Source organism: Physeter macrocephalus, chromosome 7, assembly GCF_002837175.3.
Source record: "Physeter macrocephalus isolate SW-GA chromosome 7, ASM283717v5, whole genome shotgun sequence".
Classification (NCBI taxonomy): Eukaryota; Metazoa; Chordata; class Mammalia; order Artiodactyla; family Physeteridae; genus Physeter; species Physeter macrocephalus.
In genome coordinates, this window is record NC_041220.1 from 52212407 (window position 1) to 52229997 (window position 17591).

The 17591-nt window shown below is 46.6% G+C and overlaps 1 protein-coding gene across 14 annotated transcripts in view; it reads left to right on the forward strand.

Annotated features, from left to right (window-relative positions):
* SCFD2 (sec1 family domain containing 2) overlaps positions 1–17591 on the forward strand; it is a 422795-nt gene that overhangs the window by 389498 nt on the left and 15706 nt on the right. For 5 of the 14 annotated variants that reach the window (XM_028491837.2, XM_028491840.2, XM_028491845.2 and 2 more), the window contains exons 7-8: positions 4495–4629; positions 10039–10113. The exons of 2 other annotated variants lie outside the window; for them this stretch is intronic. In XM_028491837.2, coding sequence (XP_028347638.1) covers positions 4495–4629; positions 10039–10113 — 210 coding nt within the window. Of the gene's footprint in view, positions 1–4494; positions 4630–7307; positions 8252–8324; positions 10114–17591 lie in introns of those variants that run through there. 7 more of the 14 variants (XM_028491838.2, XM_024131936.3, XM_028491846.2 and 4 more) reach the window with 5 other exon arrangements.

Consider the following 17591-nt stretch of genomic DNA (forward strand, 5'->3'; position numbering starts at 1 on the left):
TAAAAGTCCAGAGAAGGGACAGCTCCAAGTGGTGAGGGGCCATTGCTGGGGTAATGCTGCCGGGAACAGCAAATAAACAAAGAGGAGCGGGTTCCCCTTGCTCTTCCTGACTTCCCGTCTCCTTCCCAGGCCCGCTCTTGGCAGAGTCTAACAGATCTAGATGGCAAAGCATGAATATGGTTTGCAGGCCAGCATCCCGGAACTGAGTACAGAAGGGAGGGTTTGGGGTTGAGAGACAACAGCTTAATAACCATCACATATCTCAGTATAGAAAATAGAATTTCAAAATTGTTGTCATATGAGAAGACAATCATATGAGAATGTCATGTGAATGTCATAGGAGACAGTGCAGCCAAGAAATAGAAGAAATGAGTATTATAGAGGTATGTCAGGCAGTTCATTAATAAAAGCACTTTTGTTATTTTTCTGGATTATGTGATGTGTTTGTTATTTGTTACTTTTCCATACTTAAATTTTGGCTTCTTTTTTCATTCTAAATAAACATTACCTACATACCTTAAAAAAGAATAAAAAGGATTTACAGCCTTGCCCAGTAACATACAATGATCACAAAGTCCCAAGAATGAACGTGTTAAAGGAATAGCACTTCCAAATTTCTGCTCGCCCCCAAGGGGAACCCTGACTCAGGGGGCATTTTCTCCCCAGAGCTGCATTCCCCAGGGCTTAGCTGATATTGGAGCAAAAGAGAGAGCGGGATCCCTAACCCTCTACGCTACCTTCTTTCCCTGTCTCACAGTCTACATGGGGGCTTCTGGAGCCCTGAGAGCAATCCTGTCACCCTGGTACACTGTACTTTGCACAGAGGAGGCCCTAGGCATAGTGTTTTAGCTGGACAACAGGACCAACTTTTTCCTATACCTGAGCTCTTCTCAGGATCACTACTCTTCCTTCTTACAGAAGGTACATCCTACGGGGAGCAACAGCCTCTTTTGTTTTCTGTAGGTTGGGGGTATACTCTCTCCTCTCTTAAATGTGACAGCGTATGTGTACTTCTCTGTGGTTCTGCTTAATGTTATTCTCTATAACTATATGTAGACTAATAAAACAAATAACTGTAAACTCCTGGAAAGACGAAATGGCCTTTTTATTTCTTTATCTTCCCTTTGTGCTTTGTATCAGTTAGAATTTCATTCAGTTGCAAGTAACAAGATCTGAAACGTAAGGCTTAAACGTGCAGGGTTTTGTCTTGTCACATAAGTAGGTCCTGATTCAGTACATCCGTGTTATGTTTATAGTGGCTCCACCAGTCTCCACTGACCTGGGTTTCTTCCAGCCCTCTGCTCCAGTATCTCTAAGGAATGGCCCTGTCTTACACAGTGGCTGCTGGAGCTCCAGTCATCACTTCCATGTTCCAGGCAGCAAACAGAGAAAGGGGAGGAAAGCATACCCTTCCCCTTTAAAAACAGAAGACTTCTGAAAGTCCCACTCCCCTTCTACTTACATCTCATTGCCCAGAACTTGCAGACCCAACAGCAAAGAAGGCTGGAGAATGGAGCCTTTCAGCCAGTTGATCATGTGCCTGTCCAAAAATTAGATTCTATTTCTAAAGAAGCAGTCGATGAATATTTGATGATAATGATGATAAGGTAGCAGGTATTGGCCAAAGGACTTCTCCATGGAGAGCAGTTTAAAGAGATTAAAGTTTAAGAGATTAAATATACGGAAAGGCTGAGATGATAGAAAAGTTTTCAAGACAATTTACTCAGGGAAGAGGATTTGTAGAATTCAGAGGCCATTCCATGAACTTTTTTTCCTTTAACGTTGAAAATATTTATTGGATTGTTTTATGATTCCAGAAGTATACCTGTCAATTTCTAAAATTTAGGAAAAAAAGAAAATAATGTCCCCTACTCCCAGAACCTAGAGTTAGCCCTCGTTTACATTTTGGTGTGCTTTACTCGAATCTCTTCCATGCATAGATAATTTATTAATTTTGAACAGGTGAGGGAAAAAAAGGCCATTCTTGCCGTGTGTGTGTGTGTGTGTGTGTGTGTGTGTGTGTGTGTGTGTGTGTAGTGGTGGGTTTTGTTTTTTGTGTTTTGTTTTTGTTTTTGTTTTTGCTTTTTTTGCGGTACGCGGGTCTCTCACTGTTGTGGCCTCTCCCATTGCGGAGCACAGGCTCCGGACGCACAGGCTCAGCGGCCATGGCTCACGGGCCCAGCCACTCTGCGGCATGTGGGATCTTCCCGGACCCGGGCACGAACCCGTGTCCCCTGCATCAACAGGCGGATTCTCAACCACTGCGCCACCAGGGAAGCCCTGTAGTGGTGTTTTAACTGTGCTTTGTAAAAAAGGAATATAGTGAAAAGGCTTCCTCCCACCTTTGTCCCTTGTCCAGTCCCCCACTCCATGATCACTGCTCATGGTGATTCTGTATACCACACCAGAGGTTTTTTGTTTTTATTTTTTAACATCTTTATTGGCGTATAATTGCCTTACAAGGGTGTGTTAGTTTCTGCTTTACAACAAAGTGAATCAGTTATACATATACATATGTTCCCATATCTCTTCCCTCTTGCGTCTCCCTCCCTCCCACCCTCCCTATCCCACCCCTCTAGGTGGTCACAAAGCACCGAGCTGATCTCCCTGTGCTGTGCGGCTGCTTCCCACTAGCTATCTATCAGAGTTTATTTTTTGCATGTTTCAGCAAATGCAAACTTTCATATTCCCTTTGGCACATTTTACACAAACGCCCATCAAACACACGGTTCCTCACCTTGCTTCTTCCACTCATGATTTATTCTGCACCTTGCTTTTTACCATCAGCACAGAGCTTCCCTCTTCGCTTCCATAGCATTCCTTCGTGTGGATGTATCCCATTTATGAAACAGCTCCCTACTGATGGGCCCATGAGTTTCTAATCTTTTGCTATTATAAACAATAAACAGCCCTTTGTGGATCTCATTTGCATATATTAGCATATTTGTAGGATAAATTCCTAGATGTGGAATTGCTAGGTCAGGTGCATTTGTAACTTTGATAGATATTGCCAGATTACTCTCTACACCGATTGTAACAATTTACACTCCCACCAGCAGTATATGAGCGTGTCTGTTTCCCCACAGCCTCATCAAAAAAGTGTATTTTCAAACCTCTGTATTTTTGCCTGTATGATAAATTTTTAAAATCTATGTTGGTATTAGGAAGGTTGACTCACAGTTTTTGGTTTTTTCAATTTCTGTGTTATCGGTGTCTCTGCCCAGTGCTTTCCCTTTCGTGAGCGTTTGCCTGTGAGATCTCTGGGCACGCAGTGGTCTATTTGACTAATAAGAGCTGCACCCTCAACTTAACAGCTGCTGTTTCTCCCTGCATCTTATCCTTGATAAATGCACCAGTTACCTTCTACCTAAATGACTGTTTATGATTTTGATGGTTTATACCCTGCTTTATTTCTAAGGTATTTCAAGTAAGAAAGTTGGAATAAGGCGGAAGTAAGAGTAAAAAATGACTACGAAAAGAAAGATGAAGCCAGAGGTGAAGTTAACATACCAAATATCCTCAACACTGGCTAGAGGCCGGTTACAGATTTGGCCAGTGCAAAGACAGAAACAGTTCATGACATCTCTACAGTGCTGTCATAGCCTGGCTTTCCTGAGCCTGTAATAGATACAGCAGAGTGCTTTGAGGGAAGACACTCCTCTTCCTTCACCCTTCATGCTCAACATATCTGGAGCAGCCCAGGTAGCAACAGGACTGGGAGGAAGGTGGTCCAGCCGATGCAAAGGGAAGGAGAGAGGAAAAGCTTGGTAGTAAGGAGGCCCAAGGAAAGAGGTGGGGGAACATGCTTGGAATATACACTGATCAGAGGCAGCTGCCTCCAAATACTACCTAAATGTGGAGAGATTTAGCACCATTTACCAAACTGTAGTTGCTGTAAATTCACATCAGCTTAATTCTACTGAAATTCTCACAGTTCACATGGCTTGCTTTCTCTAAGCCCTGACCTTGGTCAGATTTCTTTTGGCATCTTGGCTGCTTTTTCTGGCCAGTTTGTACTTGGAGTTGACCCCTCTAAAAGACGGAGGGATTGCTTTGGACTTGGATAGTGACAATACATTGTAAGAAAACATTCGGGATCCTAGCAGAAGGGAGCATAATTCTAAGAATGTTTAGGAGATTGTCTTCCTGTCTGTATCAGCTGACAATACTTTGCTTTTCAGTGTACTTCAAGCAAAAAATTGTCACTTTAAATCTAGGTTGAAAAATTAGCCATACTAGGATTATAGCTCTGGTGAGAGGCATTTGCTTGTGGAAGGGAGTGTGAGGAACAAAAAATAGTGCTAGTGTAGTGGGATAAAAATTTCCCCCCAAAACCAATGTTGTTATATTGTCTTTTCACACACAGAGCATCACAGCCATTGCTCAGTATCAGAATAAACTGGTTTTGCTTCGTTTGGTGCAGAGAAAGCTACCCTCTCTCTAGGCAAATCAAACAAACCCTTTTACTCACAGCACAATGTTTTGTCTTTCCAGGCATCCTATAAGCCATTGTTGAAGCAGGTTGTGGAGGAAATATTTAATCCCGAGAGGCCAGATCCCGTTGACATTGAACACATGTCTTCAGGCCTCACTGATCTCCTTAAAACTGGATTTAGCATGTTCATGAAGGTAAAGTAACCATGACGAGGTAATCCTGAGTGTAATGCCATCTTTGCTGGGCTTGAAAATGCTGGCACCCCCTTAACCCTGGCGAGTACCACAAAGGAGAACGTCCAGTATTTGCCCTTTCTGAAATCGGGTGCAATCTTCATTTAACTTTCGGTTATAAGCAGCCTGACCTTCCAGCCTCATACAGCTTCTCTTGACCTAAGCATTATGATCTTTTCTGATCAATAGGTAAGGACACAAGCCCTCCAGGGTAGCACTATTGAAAACTTCCCTCGTGGCCCACATTTTCACTTAACAGGAATCCACGTACCATTCACAGATCTTAGTGGTAGCCTGGCGCTCTTAATTCTAGAACTTATTATGTGGGATAATGAGTAACTCTGCTCAGTTGTATAACTAGCATCACCCCAAAATCCATTTGAAAATGACTTTTATTTTGGCTTAGCAGACTCCTGGGTGACAAGCATGAGAATTTCCCTGGCTAGTATTAAGGGTAGGTCAAAATTACTGAACAGCCTTTGCAGTGGAGATGAAAGGAGGAAAAGTACACAAGTGTGATCTATTTTTAACCCACTATAAAGTTTCTAAATTTAAAAAGATCTAAACAAGATTACAGGCTGACCTCCTCCTCTATGCCAGGATTTCAGTTGTAATAACTCTTGGAAATAACAGAATGTTTTGCCAGCTTCAAAGCGTCTTTGAAACCATGAATTAATCTGCATAGAAGATCTGGCCTTTCAGAGTTCAATAAATGCATGTGCCAGGAAAACTGGTCCACTCCAAAAGCCGGAGGACGGAAGCCAGTCAGACTCTAAACCAAGCAGTAAACGGCTGGAATGGACACCCAGTCTCCTTCCCAATGTTCCCAATTATCATCAGCTTCTGATGCAACACGCGGGTGGTGCATTTTCCCTCTGGTTTTTTTTTTTTTTCTTTTTAAATAATGCAGCACAGTTCAGCTTCTCAAAAGTGTTCATGGACTCCCATGTTAAATGTAAGCCCAGGGTTGTCCGGCAGCCCTTCGTGGTGGCTAGTTTGTACAGAAGCTTCCAGGCTAGAGGTGGTCTCTGACCTTCCCCACCCGAGCACCCTATTCCTTCATTCATAAGCTTGGACTTAACCTTGGAGAGAGACTAAAATAACAAGAGTGGACTTTCCTGCCCTGATCCGTCAAGTCTGAGGACGGCTCATTTTGTCCTTTCCCGGTCAGGCTGCTGCGTCCATGGTCAGGCCAAGGGCACACGTGGAGGCTCGAACCTGTCTGCACTCTGCTTACTGCAGGAGTTTCTAATTTGCAAGGAGGCACGGTGTCAGTGAGAGGAGGCCTTAACTCGCTCTTAGGCCAGTGATGTTCTGCGGAAAGAACTGTGTCCTGGCAAAAGGGTTCTGTGACCAAATATGTCTGGGAACCCCTGGGATAAACAGAAAATTAACCCGAAATTCTTTGCTGTCAGATTTCACAGTGCCTTTAATGTGCTAATGGACTTTACAACTCTCTGGAGGCCAACATAGACCGTCTGCTGTAGGAGGACTGTCCACTTGCATTTTCCATCACTGTTTCATGAACCGTGAGACGTCACATTTTTTAATTACCCTTTTAAACTATACGGAGTGTCTTCTGCAGCTCTTCTTGCCGTCGGAAGCTTCACTGTCCTCAGGGGAGCTTTGCCTGAGAGGATGTTTAGAACCGTCCTGGGCCAGCAGTGGCCTGCTCTGTTTCTCTCCATTCAAATCCCTGGAGTTAGAGCTCATGAAGAGATGCCCCCGCCCCTGGAGACTGATCTCAAAGAGAGGTTTCCATGTAATGGATTTAAGAAAAAGGAATGTGTGTTCTTCCAGCAGCTGTCAGGATCCACTCCTCCGCCCGCAGCTGCCGGGCCTCTGCTCTCAGTAGCCAGGGGCTCTCATCTGTCTGAAGAGGGTGGGAGAGTCTTGATGGGCTGGCCCAGTAGCCCTCCTCACCCCAGCAGCCCAAGGGAGAATCATTTTGTTCCATTTCTACATGGGCCTCCGTGGCCGGCTCTTCCCATCATTCCACAGAACTTGGTAAGGAAAGTTACCTCTGGCCCATGTGTTCAAAGTTTAAACGAAATTGGGGTAAATGGAAAAAGGAACTGTAGGGCTTTGAGGACCTAACAGTGACTTCTCAAAGACCTCCGTCTTTGAGATGGGTGGTGACGCCGTCAGGAGAGGGTGTCTTCTACGTTGGTTTAAGGCCAGTGGAAAGAAGAGGATGTGGATAGGAGAGATGGAGCCTCTCATGGCCACGGCCATTCACCAGTCTCCCCGGTCCTGTTCTCTGATGCTTTTCACTACCAAAGTCAAACAGCTAACCTGTGGTCAGCTGTACCAGGGAGTCAGTCATTCTCATATTCAAACCTCACAACAACCCTTTCACTATCCCTGCTTTACCCGTGGGGAAACTGAGGCTCAGAAAGCTTAAGCAGTAGATGTGAACTTCCAGAAGGCCAAAACTGGGCCATCCTCCCCTCCGTTCTCAGGTGTTTTCCAAACAGCACACAGGAAATGGGACAACAGGATTTGTTCCCAGGTCAGTCTTATTCCAAAGCCCGCGCTCTTAACCACAACATTTCTTGGCTCCAGGATGCTGCCAGGTGTTTTCTTGGAAGTTAAATATTCATGTGTCATTAATTCTTTTCTTCCTGATGACTCATTAGCACAGGTGCTTTCCCTCTCCAGTACCCATGCAGCTCCTCAGTCAACTCCACGCCCCGACTGGTCATCAAGACACAGCCCGTGTGAGGGAGTTCTCCCGGGGTCATCTGCTGTTACGCTGTCTGCTTCTCTGGGACTTGGTCCCGGGACTCACTGGCAGTACAGCCCCAGGAGAAGAAATTTGCGCAGTGGCGTGAACTGCTTCCACACACTGCATCTTCATTCTGTATCAGCAGCCAACAGCCATTGCTTTCCTGCCACTTGCTGCCCTGCTCTTTGCCTCTGGGACCCGCTTTCCCCCCTTCTCACTCAAGACCCACTGATGCTGTGCCTGAAAGGAACAAACAGACAGAGCCTGATGAAATAAAGGTGTCCACGTGGGCTCCTTCTGTGCTTGGGGTACTGTCGTCCAAATGGGAGGGCTGTAGGGCTGGAAAGGGAGCTGAGCTGCTCGTCTGTCCCCATCCTGTCTGTGGACTCACAGACGGTTTCACAGGTGACTTTGGCTCAGAGTCACCAGAGGCAGTATCTGTAGCCTACGCGGGGAGTGAGAAGCCAGCAGGAAATGTTCTGGGAAAGAGACCAGCAGACATTACCGCAGAGTATACCGGGGGTCCCCGTGACGGTGATAGGAAAAACATAGGAGAGGGTTTTCCAGGCCCCAGTGTCTCGTCAGGGCTCTGTACCTTTTGTGCGCACTTCTGTGACTGCACTTATTCCTTGCTTTATCATTATACGTGTTAGGTATCTTTCTCCAGACTAGCGTGTTCTAACTGAACGGCTTGATCCACAGCACATCAGTGGATCCAGATCTCAGTTCAGTGGGTTTTAATCAGCACTTCTTAACGAAGAAAAATAGAACAGGCTAGCAACGTGAAACCAAATAACTGAGTCACACGTACATACACACTTGTGATTTAAATGAATGTCTTGCTGTCGGCCACAATCAAAAGGAGGTGAAAGCTATGGCTGTGAGAAAGGAGGGCTGATCTGGGTCTCATTCTTTCCTGCATCCTCAGCATGGGGCACCTGCATGGGCCTTACACACAGCCGGCACCCGCTAAACGTTGGGAGTGGCCCTGTGAGGGCGCCCGTTCAGAGAGCAGCAGCTTCAGTCAGTGGTTCCTCTTGCCAGCTTACTGCCCTTAAGCCGAAGCTACGTTTCAACAACTTCACGAGGGAGAGAAGGCAGCAGCCAGGCCAGTCAACTCCAGTGACCCTCAGGGTATTCCCTGACCCTCCTTTGCAGCAGCTACTAAGCAAGGCGAAGCCAGTCACTGTTCTGTCATTATGTCACCCCAGAGAAGCAGCGACCCACGGGCTCCCACTCACCGCCCAGCACTGCCCTGCTGGGGGAGACGACGGAAGCCCACCTCGCCTCTGTCAGAGAAACGTGGTGGGCTCGTCTTCTGTCCACAGACAGCATGGAAATCTGTTTCTTCCTCCTTCTTTGTCTCTCTGGAGAAGAGAACAGAAGCAAAGAGGCTGGTTTGGTAGTGTGAGGATTCAAAGGAGCCAGCAGGAGAAATGTCCTAACAGTGTTAGGTAGGAGGGTGAGTGTTGTCAGGGGAGGTTTTGGGGATCACTTTTCTATTCCATATCTCTCACTTTTCTGTTTGCTTTTGTAAGTAATAGGAGGCCATCTAGTATATGCTGTGTTAACACCACTCACCTCCTTCTACTGCCCATGTTTTTTCGCCAGAGGCAATAGGGAGTGGTGGTAACATCCGGAGTCGGATGGTCTGGGTTAGAACTCGAGCTCCCGCACTTACCAGCTGTGTGACCACGGGTATGTCGCTTAAGCCCTCTGTGCCTAAGTTGCCTCATCGGTAAAATGCGGATGATAATAGTACCTACTTTACAGGACTGTGGTGAGGATTAAGGGAGTTCATACATACAGAGGATTCACAACAGGACCTGGCCTACAGGAAGTGCTAAGTATGCACTTGCTATTTTTATTTTCCAAGTTCGTGATCCTGGCCAGACTGTGGCTCTTGAGGAAAGAGCCACCTTGAGTGTCTTTGCATTGCTGTACGGAGCCCGTGTGTGGGCATTTGGTGCATACAGATGAACTGCTGAGTGAACAAATGCATCACACAGAAGAGAACTGACACCTTCCTTCCCCCAAAGTCACGAGCATTTCCTGTCTCACTGCCGACTTGCTCTTGCTAAGAGACGTGGACTTTCTCTGCCTGTGGGCAGCCATGTTTATACGGCTGTGCGGTGTTTTTCCAGACCCCCTTTCTCTTCTATCCTGTGAGTCCAGCCTTTATGTCCTCGGTCTCAGGGGACACAGACCCTCCCTCCTGGAGCAAGGTGTGGGAGCCGGTGAAATTCTGTGCCCGTGCCGTGACAAAATGGCTCCAGGGAAGAGAGGCCAGCCGGACTAGACCCTGGCCGCCTGGCACGGAGGCAGAAGCCCAAAACAACTCGGACCCCAGACTCCACCAGGAGCACTTCAGAAGCTCCGCCCCTGCCCCGCAAGAGCTCCTCAATCAGCCCCAGTGCTGTAGGGAGGCCTCGGAAGTGGCTCACAGAAATCAACCTTATTGATGTAAATGTCCGCAGACAGTGAAAGTTGGTAAAAATGCCTGTGTGTCCAAGATTCTCTGCCTCAAATAAACCCTGTGTGAGAGGGAAGTCAAGGCAGCTGTATTTTGCCCTTACTAAAGTCGGAACCTCATTTGTGTCAGGCTGCAACTTGTTAAAGTCACTTTCTTTTCATTGCTTTAGCTTGCTTTCCTGTATAAATCAGACTCTCCACAGAAGTCTCTCATCCCCCGCCCAACCCGTTCTGGTTATCAAGCGGTACGTAAGAAGCCATGTCAAAACACTGGCGTAAAATATTATCAGTCATTTATTTTGTTCATGTATCTGCTCTCTGGGCAGAGCTCAGCAGAGAAGAATTCGCCTCCAAGATGGTCCACTCCCATGGTCAGCAGGTTGGTGCTGATCATCAGCTGGTAGCTCAACCTGGCCTGAGTCCTCGACAGGACTCAGTTCCTCTCCACACAGGCCTCTCCACGTAGCCTGAGCTTCCTCACAGCATCCCAGGGACAAGCATCCTAAGAGAGATTGCCAGGTGGGAAGCCTCAGAAGCCACAGGGCATCACTCCTCAGTATTCTGTTGGTTGAGGCAGTCACAAATGCCCACCTGGATTCAAGGGGAGGGATATACTGTCTTCCTATTAAAAAGGGAACCAGAGCATGAGGGACAGAAAATATCGCTGAGGCCACTTTAGGAAAATGCAGTCCGCACTTTACCTCAATGTAGGATTGGCTGTCCGGCCTATCAAGGGCAGTGTTTGGCTGATTCTAGGAGTTTTCCCTTCAATCTAGAGGACAGAAAATGTACTCCTGCTTCGGATCTGCTTTCAAAATAAGTGAGCCCAGAAAGGCTTTGATAATGAAACGCATGCCTGCTATTTGCCCACAATCATTTTAAATAATATAATCTAAGGGAAAAAAAAAAAAAAAAACCTTTCTGAATGATGAGCTGTAGGACTTTGCTCTCCCAAGTTCGCCCCATCAGGCCCTGTCAAGGAAAGCAGGCAGGCTGGGGGGCAGAGCTGGGTGCCCACGAGGTCATTCTTCCTGCAGTTCTGAGCAAGTGTTTGGAGTCAGCTCAGCGCACTCCTCCACCAGAGGCTAGACTTGTGCTTAGCCACATGGAGCTGTGGGCTTCAAAGGGCGGTGCCCTGGGGGGAGGGAGACTATCAAACTCGAGAGAAACAGCTCTGACAGAACCTCACATTTTTTAAACAGTCAAGTCTTCTCTCCAAATGCCTGTGCAATGGAGCACCTTGATCCCTGTAGAGAAAAGCTTGATAGTGATCTAATAAATAAATCGAACCATACCTTACCACTCTCACGATTTAATTTAAAATGAGCATGTCTAATAGGCAGCACTTTGAAAATGCGTTTCTGGAATTTGTGGTTTGGATTTCAGTCTCCTGAAAATAATATATTTTATATCTACTCCATGTGTCTGGACTCCAACTTGTTTTGACTAAAGGACTTGATTCGTCAAGATGTTTTCTCTGCTGGAACTGCTGTGAGGGGCGTGGGTTGTAGCTAATGAACTTACGGGAGGCCCTTTTACCTCCTTTTAAGAGCATTGTTAAACTTTGTGTTGTTGTTGTTCCATTCCTTATATGGCCATGCTTAATTGGAAAAAAGAAAAGATTTATGAAAAACACTCAAAGAAGACCCAGTGCTTGCCTCTGGGCCCTTAGCATGAGTTCCTGTGAGAGCTCCATGGCCTTAGGCAGCAATAGAAAAAGGCCCACAAGGAGAGAGGGCACAACAACTGCTCAGGGTAGCCCTAAAATGCTGGAGGTGGTGAGGGGGTAAGAGTTGAAACACATCAGTGGCAATTAAGCTGCCACCAGGTTGCACGAACTTCATCAAAGAAAGTCCTCATTATGAGGACCGAGGGGCCCTCTCCAGGAACCTAAGGGCGGCAATGCGGTGAGCCTCAGGAGGGATTGGGCCCGAGATCTAGAAAACCATCAGGAAACCAGACGGTTCTTGAAGGCTTGCTGTGGCCTGCAGAAGATGCCGAGAACAGCCCTAGCATTGTGTACATAATAAATATGAGTTGAGTGAATGGCTGGAGAGCTATGCCACAGCTTTTGGTGCTTCTTAAGAGCTCAGCTTTGACTGGGCCTCGTCTGTCTTAGGTCAAGTCTTGATTCCCAGGGAAGGGTCTCGAGTTGGCCCAGCCTGGGTCGGGGCCCATTCCTGAACCATTCAGTTGAAGTTGGGGGGCACGATCACACCGTAAGTACACGGCTGCCAGGAGCCCACCCCGTGGCCATGGGGATGGAGGAGACTTCATGTGTGGGCAGGACAGATACCTACAGATGCGTCTACAGCAGTGGTGAAGGATGCCGTAAGGATAAAGGGCAAAAATGATGAGCCTCAGGTGCGATTTGATGTCAGATCCTTGGACTGTGAAAGCTGGACGTGCCTGGAGGTCATCTAGTCCAGCTCCTCATTGTTTGCACAAGAAAAATGAGACTCAGAGATGAACTGTTGGCTTAGGTCCATTATACTTTATGGCATTTCTGACAAGAGGAAAACATCTCAGCATGTGATGTTTGTTGATTAAATCAGCACAAGTCTTGGAAATCTGTTTGCAATACTATTTATAACCGTTGTTTATATTTTCTTCTTCTTAATTATGCTACATACTGTGGTTTGATTTTGTCTAACATTCGCTAAATATGATCCATAAGTTCTAGTGAGATGGATTTTGGTAGGAATCATTAAACAAAAACTTGGTTTTGGCAGGCTACGAACTTTGTTTGCCTGTGAGCAATTATCAAGAGCCTCTTGTGTGCTAGTCACTGTTACGGGTAAGGAAGATACAGAGACAAACTAGCCATCCTACCTTCCATGGCATAGCTTACATTGGAGAGCTTACGGTTTGTTAGGGAGATGGACAAGAACATTGAGGGTTGAGGGGACGAGAGATAAGTGGTATCTGGGTGGGGTGTGAGGACACAGAGAAGGGGGAGCTCAGTGGGAGTCAGAGGAGCTCAATGTGTCCAACCAGTGGGAGTGAGGAACAAAGTGATGAAATGCCGGGCTACGTGAAAGGAATTCCAGGTAGCTCCAAATGGCTGTCTAAGAGCAGCCTGTAAAGAGTGGAAGAAGGTAAGATAGAGAAATAAGCAGAAGGCAGATCACGAAGGGCTGGAGGCTTGACATTTGACCAAAAACAATGAGGTTCCAGGGAATGTTTTTTAGGAATATATAACCAGTGTATATGTTATAAAGATCACCTGGAAGCACTGAGAGAGGGGGGGAACATGGCCAGACTAGCATCAGGTTGGGGAGAGAAGGTGAGAAGATGAGAGTTGGGGTGAGGTAGGGGCCGAGGGAATGAGGGCAGTGATGCAGCGCCGGTGGATCCCACAGGACCGGGCACTGATGGGATGTGGAAGTAAATGAGAGAACATTGTCCAGGGTCAGTCACCCAGTCGGGGATGGCTGGATGGCAGGTGTTAATATTCTCTCTGACTTGGAAGCAGGAATGGAGAAGAAAATAACTTGCATTTTAGAGTTTAGGGGCCTGTGAGACAGCTTTGCAGCTCAGCAGAGCCTGGGGCCACTGGCCCATGTGAGGCCCAGACCGTGGACAGGATAGGGCCACCCAGGGACGGTGTTTGGGAGAAGAGGCCCAAGCAGTCGGGAACATGGTACATGATGGGGCAGGTCAAGCAAGAGGAGAATCCATGAGGAAGGAGAGAAACTGAGAGGGCTTAGAAAGCAGAGAGGGTTGGGGAGGAATTTCTGGAAAGCGGAAGCCATCCACTGCAGCAAATGCAACAGGAAGGCTGAACTAATGGCAGGGTGACTCTGGCAGATGGCAGCCTTTGCGATGAGATTAAATAAAGACCCACGAGGAACCTGGGAATTGGCTGATATTGCTGAACAACTAAAAGTACAGAGCTTTAAGAGATGAAAGCTGGTAAAAAATGCTTTCAGTTTGGAGAATCTGTTTATAAATGAGAGCATGTGGAATGTATCCCACTCTGGTATGAGACAGACCTGGATTTCTGTCTCAGCCCTACAGCTTATGAATTGGAAAACTTGGGACAGGTTACTTCACCTCTGTAAGCCTCACTGTCTCTGTCTGTAAAATGGAGCTTCTACCTACTTCATAGAGTCTAAGATTGTGCGGAGTAATGCTTGCCCCACCCCCTGCTTTATTTTCCTCCACAACGCTTATCACCTTCTTCCCTTACCAATTTACTTTGGTATTTTGTCACTCTCCCCAACGAAAATATAAACTCTGCGCAGCAGGGAGTCTTCTCGGGTTCGCTCGCTGCGGAGTCCCCAGTGCCTAGAGCAGTGTCTGGCCCATAGTAGTTGCTCAATAAATATTTGTGGACTGGATGAACAAATGAGTAAAAAGTTGTGCTAGACATGAAGTGTTCGGCGGCGGCGGCAGTGCTGTTACTACCTCCTGTTGGGAGAAGAGCCATTACCAAGCCACCTTCAAAGTCAGCATGGCGGCTCTCAGGGCCCAGTGCCCTTTGGGCCAGCGCTCCCATTACGCTGTCTCCCTCCTAAGAGGCCCGGCCCATCGTTGGAGGGTGGGGGACCTGACCCTTGCCTGTGCTGGGGACAAGTAAGTCACACAGGTAGAGAAACAGATTGGAGGAGAGTCAGCAGCCGGGTTCCTGGAACGCCTGGAGAACTCCAGAGAAATGCGGAGCAGAGGAGACCCTTCTCATAGAAACCAGTCAGGACATCAAAGAGCGCTCTCGGGGACACAGCTGCAGAGAAGGTGTCGGCAGCCCCTGCTTCAAAGGCTGGATGGATGGTGGGGAGAAACTATCTTCTCTGACCCCAACCCGATGTCTTAAAATCCCAGCCGGCGAAGGTTTAGAAAGTGAAAGAAAGAGCAGTGAGTCTGACTTGCTTTATTAATCTGTGTGTTTGTGACGGCAGTAATGACGCTTAAATCTTTCATCATCAAAGTGCCTTACACCATGAACCCACATACAAATGGGACTCAGCCGAATCTGATGGAAAAGACTGGAAAGACTCCACTTCCCAATAGCCTGCCGATTTGACATGTTCTAAAAGGAAATCTGGTATCAAAACATAAATCTAAACAGAAACCAAAATAGCAAACAGCAACATACATTAATGGGGCCCGTTAATTTGTACCACAATCAACATTCCCTCAATTCGTTGGCCAAAGGGTATTGTTCTTTGCTGTTGCGGTTCATTTCTTTTTTCCTTTTCATCTTTCAGTACATCCTTCCAAGATGCTCACAGCGTACTTCAGAGTCCAGACTCTCTTATGGAAAGCATATGTCTTTGGGAACATACTGTACCACTTGAAGTTCTGGAGCCAGTTGTATTTCTGTCCCAGCATTAAGTGAGAAACAATTGTTCGTAGGGTGGGAAGGAACCTCGGTTAGTTACTCAGCCAGGAAGAACCTCACGTAAAGCAAAGAGAGAGTGTCTAAAAGATCTCAAAGAAAAGAAGAATATCTCTAGTTAACCTGTGGACCTCATTCATTCATTCATTCATTTTATTCATGCAACATTTGTTGAACGTTTACCATGAGCTAGCTCTATGCTCAGACCCCAAAATACCAAGATAAATATGATCAATCCCTACCCTCCAGTAGCTTACAGTCTAGGAGAGGAGATAGGCAGGTCTATCAAGGTCTCGGTCCAGTGTGACAAGGCCAAGGCAGAGGTATCTGTCAGATTCGGGTCATGGGGCAGGAGTTGAGAGGTGGTTAGGGAGAAGTTTTTAGAGGCAAGGGTGCCTTTTAAAGAGAGTAAAAAGGAAGGAGGTAAAGAAGGGGAGGCAGGGGTACTTTACACAGAGGAAACTGTCCATGCCACGTACAACAAGATGATGCAGTTGGTGCTCTGTTTAATAACTGGAATGTCATGGGCACAGACAGGCCAAAACCCACTGGTGTGGTCCCAACCAGTGCCTGTGGGCTGAAGATCTTTCCTACTAATATGGGCAAATCCCCAGGGTATATCATTGAGCAAAACTAAATCTGATATCGAGTGGCTAGAAGTCAAGATGGCAGTTACCCCTTGGTGAGGTAGTGACACGAAGGGGGCCTGAGTGGGGATCCAGAGTGCTGGCTTTCTGTTTCCTGATCTGGGTACTGGTCACAAGGATTTGTTTAGTTTGTGAAAATAAACTGAACTGAGCACTTGTGGTAAATGCTCTTTGCAGTGCAAATGTTCAGTAAAGTGTTGTGTGTTTAACAAAAAAGTTTTTTTTAAAAAAGACCTTGCATTCATGGATGGCTCAAGTCCTCGTGAGTGACTTCAGCAAATAGTGTATATGGAGGAGATGAAAATAGAGGCGGGAAGCAAAGCCATGAGAGAAGAGCCTTATATACTGAATTGAGGAGTCGGAACTTTATCCTCAGAGTTAGGAGACTCCCCGGAAAGGATGTGAGCACGCGATGGAGCTGAGGGGTGTTTAAGAGTGTGGCCTCTGCAGTTTGGCCCCTGGCTTCGAGGTTTAGTCACGACGTGTAAACTTCAGTCTCTCCATCTGTAAAATACGCCAATGATTGTATTTGACTCCTAAGGATTTTTGACAATTGGATAAGATAACGCACAAAAATTCAATAATAAGTATTTGCACTTTCGAAAGCTTACTTAGGCAGGAATGAGGAGACTGGATTGGGGGTCGGAGGGTGGTGGCCAGACCAGGGACAGGGAGACAAATTAGAAGACTCCAACAATAATCTAGCAAAGAAGGAATGAGAGCTGACCAGAGCAGGGATAGTGGAAATCAAGGAGAGATCAGTGAACTGGAGGGGGAAGAATTAACAGGACTTGATCTGGCAGATGAAAAAGACAGCACAGTCCAAGGTGACTCTCAAGGGTCTGGCTCAGGTGACTGTGAAGGAGGTGATGCTCTTAGAAAGTCAACAGAAGGAATAGACTTGGGAAAAGATCATGCACCAAATTTGAAATCTGTTGAGTTTCGGGATCCCAGGAGGCATCCAGGTGGAGATGGCCACAGGAACTCAATAGTGATGCTAAAGACACAGATTTGGGAAGCATATAAAAGATTATTGAAGGCATATGAGTAGATGAGGTCCTCAAGTGAGAGGAGCAAGGGGCCAAAGATGGAGCCCTAAGGGGCATCGACACTTAAAGGGCAGACCAAGAAAAGGAACCTATGAAGAAATTTGAGAAGAAATCAGTGGAAAGGTAAAAGAAATAACCAAGAGAGAGTGCTATTATGGAAGCCAAGAAGGGTGTTATCCACTGTGACAAATGCCACAGAAATGTCCAGTTAAATGAAGACAAAGGACTGTCTATCGACTCCTACGTATGACGACCATTGGTGACTGCAGTGAGAGCAACTCCAGGGGAACAGTGGAACAAAAGCAGGATGGCCGTGGGTGTGTGGTACGCGGACTGGAAGACAGCAGTCAACAAATGCAGTCAAGGGGATGGAGCTACAGCGCAGAAGGTTGGGGGGTGGGGTGAGGTAAAGATCAAAGAGTTTTGTAACTTTTTCAGTGTTCACCACCACCCATTTTTTTTTTTAACATCTTTATTGGAGTATAACTGTTTTACAATAGTGTGTTAGTTTCTCCTTTACAACAAAGTGAATCAGTTATACATATACATATGTTCCCATATCTCTCCCCTCTTGCGTCTCCCTCCCTCCCACCCTCCCTATCCCACCCCTCTCATGGTCACAAAGCACAGAGGTGATCTCCCTGTGCTATGCGGCAGCTTCCCACTAGCTAACTAATTTACATTTG